At 42.9% G+C, this 6,237-nt stretch overlaps 1 protein-coding gene and 1 long non-coding RNA gene across 12 annotated transcripts in view; one reads left to right on the top strand and one right to left on the bottom strand.

Moving 5' to 3' along the window:
* The window catches only part of Sncaip (synuclein alpha interacting protein), a 144,838-nt gene that overhangs the window by 98,194 nt on the left and 40,407 nt on the right, over positions 1-6,237 (top strand). For 6 of the 7 annotated variants that reach the window (XM_031365679.1, XM_031365683.1, XM_031365680.1 and 3 more), the window contains exon 4: positions 4,299-5,167. The exons of the other annotated variant lie outside the window; for it this stretch is intronic. In XM_031365679.1, coding sequence (XP_031221539.1) covers positions 4,299-5,167 — 869 coding nt within the window. The remainder of the gene's footprint in view (positions 1-4,298; positions 5,168-6,237) is intronic. 7 annotated transcript variants of the gene reach the window in all.
* The window catches only part of LOC116087161, a 111,266-nt gene that overhangs the window by 10,939 nt on the left and 94,090 nt on the right, over positions 1-6,237 (bottom strand). For 4 of the 5 annotated variants that reach the window (XR_004117279.1, XR_004117275.1, XR_004117277.1 and 1 more), the window contains one exon: positions 2,135-2,257. This is a non-coding gene — a long non-coding RNA (uncharacterized LOC116087161). The remainder of the gene's footprint in view (positions 1-2,134; positions 2,258-6,237) is intronic. The other variant, XR_004117276.1, reaches the window with a different exon arrangement.

Consider the following 6,237-nt stretch of genomic DNA (forward strand, 5'->3'; position numbering starts at 1 on the left):
AAATTTGTGATTCCATCAGGGAGATAAATTGAAGGCGTGCTAGGCATCTTTACTGCCCTAAGGTGTTAAAAGTGAGCCCATTTAAGAGCAAAACATCATTAAAAACCTACTTAGGTAAGCAATTTTCTGGGAGTTTTGAAGGATAGAGAGATACATTAAACACAGATATTGTTCTCATAGAACTTATAAAGACTGAGATAAAATTTTCCAGGGATTTAAATTCTGTTCATGTATCAAGTATTTGTGCATAATTTCTACAGAAGAAATCTAGCCTCGAAAGCCCTCCAAGTGGCTATTGCTACTATGAAATATGTTCCCACAGATGACAAGAATGTTATGATGTTACTGGAGCAAAGCAACAATAAAATGAATTTGTTGGTACTCTTAAAGAATTGAAAGGGAAAAATCTTGCCTGCCATTAATAATCGTTTTCGTATGCTGTGTATTTATTCCGCGTAGGAGAAGTCAATGGCTGTTTGCCTTTTGTTTGTTGCATTTCTGCTCATCCAAATATGTGACATAGCAACAAGTTTGAGCATTCTCATGAAACCCATTAGTTCCATTTTCATAAGCGGGTTTTTTTTTCCCCTCCTTGGCAGTCAAACCTAGCAGCCACAGACTTTACCCTAAGTCTTCAAAACAACCATAGGCTTGAGTGAGGGAAAAGACAACATGCCTAAATGTTGACACTCCTTCTTCAGTTTCTAGACCTTTCTGGGGAAAGAAGTGTTTTTATAAAACACAGACAGAATTCATTTACATAGAGCTTTCTTAATGGCTCCTGTCAGAGTAAAACAGCTGAGAAACATATGGTACCCATTTCCCTGTATCACTCAAGGAAAAAAGTTCGCATGTAAATAAAGCCAACATAAAAGAGTAGCCCTTTGAACCCATGACCTTATATAATACATAAATACATCAGTAAAGCACACTCGGTGCATTGACCCACTAAGTCATGTGGCTTTAAATATTTTTAATACATTATGAGATTCATAGTTTTTAGAAGCTCCAAAGAAGTCAAGGTTATTGACAAAATATCAGATGTCAGGCCAAATAATAAGCATATGTTCCGTAATGTCTATGTATAAGTTTCCCCACAATCTTTATAGATTTGGGGGAAGCTATTGAGTAAAATCAAATGCCTATTTATACCTTAGAAGGCTCCATGTTTTTTGTTTCCCTGTTGCTTCATGTGAATCAAGCACTCTGTGTTCCTAAGGCAGAGAAAATGGCTTGGCAGAAATTTCTGGCAAATTATAACTTCTCAAAGTTTAATATTTTAAAAAGGAAAAGAACACATTAAAGATAGAAAAATTTCACATTTACAGGGAACCGATTGAAATTATTAGCATTGTCTTTACATACTGACATTTCATAAGTGATTTTAAAGAATCTTGCTTTCTCTGGTGATTACCACTGCTGTGGGTTTATTAGCAGAACTTATTTCCCTCCCGTGAAATTAAGCTGCAAATCCCTCAGAAGGATTCACTTTATGCATGTTAAAAGATTAATGAATTGTGCAAAGCGAGATTCAAGTTCACATAGTTGTGTCAGATAATTGTGTTCTCCAGGCCAAGCATTGCGAATGGCTCAGAACTCTAGCCACAAAACGGTGAGGGTAAGGGAGTTGGGAATCTGAGGCCATCTAGATGCCTTCCTCGCCTTCTGGGTAGTCCTTGCTATGTATGTTATTCATGGGAAAGAAACCATTCCTCTTTCTATAGCTTTTAGTGTTCTCTTTGAGAACCAGAAGAGCCTCAGGGACGTGCTGTGTGCTACAGACCTTCTCAACCCAGGCTAAGTTATTGTCCATTTGGAGAACAGAACTCGCGATTTTATGATGAGGGCACTCAGTCGTCTCTTTCCTTTATTCCATAACTTTTAGGACACGTCTCGGTATGAGCCATGGCTAGTAGCACCAATTTAGGTAAGTCTGTTAGGAGCTCTTTAGCTGTAAGAGCTAGGCATTACCAGAACCTATTGTAAAAAGTTACAGACCTGAGCACACCTACTACCTCAGGGTCTCTCAGTCTTTGCCTGTGCCCAACAGCAAAGATGTGTGGGTTTACGTTGGATTAGACCCTTCCCAACTGCGCCTGTTTGGGGGGTAAAGGTGGCTGGAGGGAAGCCTTACCTGACTGACATAAGATGATATAAACCAAAGGCAGAAGAACAGGAATCTGTGAAGTAGCCTTCAGGAGTGTTGGGTCATCTGCCTTCTAGGAGAGAGGAGTGTCTTGGAGAGGATGCAGCCCTGCTGTGAGAACAAGAACACTGCAGCATCATCAGCTCACCCTAACATGTACTGCCAAGCAGCTTGCTTGCACTGACGCTTATTAAAAGAGACTGTGGTTTTTACCTTATCTCCAAATGTGTCTAGGTGCCTCACTGTCCATCTCAACCAGACACTTAGTTGAGTATAGGTTAGTGTTCCATCTTTATTTTATCAGTACAAAAAAATTATTTTTGAGTATCTGGCTCCCCTAGGTGTCCTTCATGACTTCTCCTTGCTCCATCTTTTCCTACCTTTCCCAAAATGGAGGGCAGTGTTACTCTAAAGAGTGCCCTAGAGACCTACCACCACCACCATGCTACATAGGCAGCGTATGGACACCTAGAGGCCTGCTTGCTGCCCCTCCATACAACACAGAGAGTATGCCAGCCTATTGGCCCACCTGTAGCAGAAACCACTACAATATGCAACTCTATGGTAGACAGATGGGAGAGAAAGTCAAGTGGAACAGTTTGAGCATTATGATGAGAGATGGAACTGGAGACTCTACAGTGGAAAGGAGTAGCCAGCCCCACCATGGGAGGCTATGCTGAAGTCTCAGCCTGTGCTGCCACTGAGGGCCATGTCTAGGTCCCATAGCCATGCAGAGGCTGAGGGCAGTGTAGGGATCTGTGGCTCATATTACTACTAGAGACCATGGGGAAGTCCCCAGTTGGGGAAGTCCCTGGTTGGGGCAGCCACCAGGGACCACATGGATGTCCAGGGGGTGTGCAGAACTGGCCTCACCCATCACTGGCTGTGGTGCTCTGGAGAGTTGGCCCCAATTTTCACCATCAGCAGCAGGCCCTGCATCTCTCCAACTTCAGTACCCAGGAGAGTGGGCTGTGTACCTCACCAGGGCATCACCTTAATGGCCAAAATCTACATCATCTGTGGACTGTTGGAGCCTGTGAAAGGGCCAGTTCTGTTGATCCAAAGCTGTAGGATCTCCATGACACAGGGCAACAACAAGGATAACTGGGAGGAGTCCTGAAAAGGATCCAATATTGATGGTGTCCCAGAAACCAGAGACCTGGAACCAGACCAGTGACTCATTATGGTGAACATTTGCAAGTGAAGACAGAAGGGTATATTGTAGAACTTGGACACCCTACAGCTTCTACCAGAGATGTTTTCATGCTTTGTTTTGTTTTGTTAATTTTTTGTTGATGTGTTTTTATTTTCTTTGGGGGGGAATTGCTACAAGGGTAGAAGGCAGATACAAGGGGACAGGGAAATGAGTGGGACTGAAGTGCATGATGGGAATTCACAAAAGAATCAGTAAAATGTATTTAAAAAAAAAAAAGTATGTTCTTTTGCCAAATGGAAATACGTTTTGTGGTTGTGTTATGACCTGGGAAGCACCATGTGATGGCCCTGCATGATGGTTGACTGGGATACTAATTATAGGGTGCATAGATTCACCCACGGTCTGTCTCCATGGACAGACCAGCACATGACCGCCTTAGGCTTTTCTTCTCCTACCTTTGACATCTAATAGAAGATTACATAGTAGGACAGAATTTGAGTTTGTAGAAGGATGAATTTGAGTTCTTCACATGGATGTCTCAAATATTAGAGATGCGTGTACCGGCAAGTACATGCTAGTGCATGTTTACGCATGTACGTATAACACTTGTCCACTGGCTTAGTTTGGAAGCCCATTCCTGCTCTGTTTTTGTTTTTCTTGGTTTTGTTTTTGTTTGTTTGTTTAAGGGTAGTGGCAAACTTGTAAATAGTACCAGAAATGCCCAGTAGTAAAATATCTGTCAGGGTTTATTTATTTTAATTTTTTTGCCTTTATCACTATTGCTACTTTAATTAATTTTGAGTCAGTATATGTCGTATCTCTTTTATCATTCTCTGCCTTGCAGTGGTGAGTATAATTTCATCCTCTTGAGATTATCCCTTTGCGCAGAGACCTACTGTGAGCGTAACCTAAGGAAGCATGTCTACCTACTACGTGGCCAAATTCCACGTTCAGATTCCAATTTAATAGCATCCTCTATTATCTTTTTTTAAACAGTTTCTAGCTCTAGCTGGAATTGTGGTGTCTCAACTCTCATTACAAACCCACAAAAGCCCACTGGAATCGCTGATGTATACAGTAAGTTCCGCCCAGTGAAGCGAGTTTCTCCACTGAAACATCAGCCAGAGACTCTGGAGAACAATGAAAATGAGGACCAAAAAACCAGTACAGTGGAATACCAGAAAGGAGGGGAGACTGACCAGGGCCCCCAACCTGAAGAGCTCAGCCCTGAAGATGGAGTCGGGGGGTTGCCAGGCAAGGGCTCAGAGCCCAGCCAGGCACTGGGCGAACTGGAGCATTATGACCTTGATATGGATGAGATTCTGGATGTGCCTTACATTAAATCCAGTCAACAACTGGCCCCGCTCACCAAGGTGACTTCAGAGAAAAGGATTCTGAATTTGTGCACAGCCATCAATGGCCTCTCTGCCAAAGCCTGCCCTATCTCAAGCACTGAGAACTCCACACCCAACATGACTCCATTTTGTGTTCTTTCTCCCGTGAAAAGCCCTCACTTACGGAAAGCACCGACTGCCCTCCGGGATCAGCACAAGCTCTCTACAGAAGAATCCGAGAGCTCACCTGCTCTGGGTAAATGTGGCCCCGCATATGAATCAGAAACCCACAGTAAAGACTTCTTAAACAAGGTTTTCAGTGATCCCCATAGTCGGAAAATTGAGAAGTCTGGGCCAGACTGCAAGCTCAGGTCCTTCCACCTGCAATCTTCAGCAGCAGGAGCCAAACCAGAGGAGCCCATCAATGGCATGAACTGGACCAATGCCCAGGGCACGGAAGAAAGAACTGAGTACCTGAAGAAAGTAAGAAGCATACTGAACATTGTGAACGAAGGACAGATATCTCTCTTGGTAAGTATTGATTAGTTCTTTGAGAATTTCCCACAAGGCGTCTTGATCATATTCGCTCCCTTTGCTTTGTTAACATCTCTGTTTTGCTAAATCTTTACCTGTGGCTTTGGTTGAGAGATGTATGTTTTAAACTCTAAGGTTAGGAGGTTAAAACAGGGGACACAAACGGCCACAGAAGGCTGAGAGCGCAGTATAACATCATCTGAACTCAGCCGGGATAAAAGGCATTTCATCTAAAAGGAAAACAAAACATAGGATCCAGCCCTGTTTTCCAGTCAAATCGGAATGCCTTTTCACCCTCCCCCTTGGCTTTTCAAATGGTTCCCTATGCTCTCCCTCTGGTTCTGTAAGGATGTCAGTCTTTAGCTGATGGCAGACCTGCCAAATATGTGAACAGAGAGTTCTCTGTTTCCCCTGATCATTATTCAGAAGAGTTGGAGTGGCGGGTGGGAAAGCATTCGCACATACAGCTTCCCCTAGAGGTTGATTGTTCTCTGACCCGCGAGGGGGAGAGGGTGTTACTTTGTTCCAGGGTTGTGTGTCTAGGGAACATGAAGCATTGTCTCCAAAGACTCCAGATATAGAATGACTCGGTATAAGAAATGTCTATTGAAAAGCTCAGCTGAAAGAACATCCCATCGGTTGCACTTTCTAGCTTCCAGACGCCGATCAGAGAGTAGCAAGCCTGGGCTCTTAAGAGTCTCTCTCATTCAGGAAAAATCACTGCTTCACAGCGTTGTGATTCTCCATAACGCTCGGCGTGCAGCAGATGAACTGTAATAGGCGTGGCCTGGTATTGCCAACAGGACAATACGATTGAACAGTTTTGCCAAATGAAGCCGTAACTTTTTTTCCTCTTCAAAATATGTTCTCAGTTTTTCCTGGCTGTTTCCTCTAATCCTCTCTGGTTCAATCCTTTCCTTCGGCCCATATATTCAGAAGACCCAAATGCTAATACTGCTCAGCTGAGTTCAAGCAAAAAAATTCTTCCAAACTTCATACTCAGAGTACTCAGAGGACTGAATTTCATATATATATATATATATATATATATATATATATATATATAT

Source organism: Mastomys coucha, unplaced genomic scaffold, assembly GCF_008632895.1.
Source record: "Mastomys coucha isolate ucsf_1 unplaced genomic scaffold, UCSF_Mcou_1 pScaffold13, whole genome shotgun sequence".
NCBI classification, from domain to species: domain Eukaryota; kingdom Metazoa; phylum Chordata; class Mammalia; order Rodentia; family Muridae; genus Mastomys; species Mastomys coucha.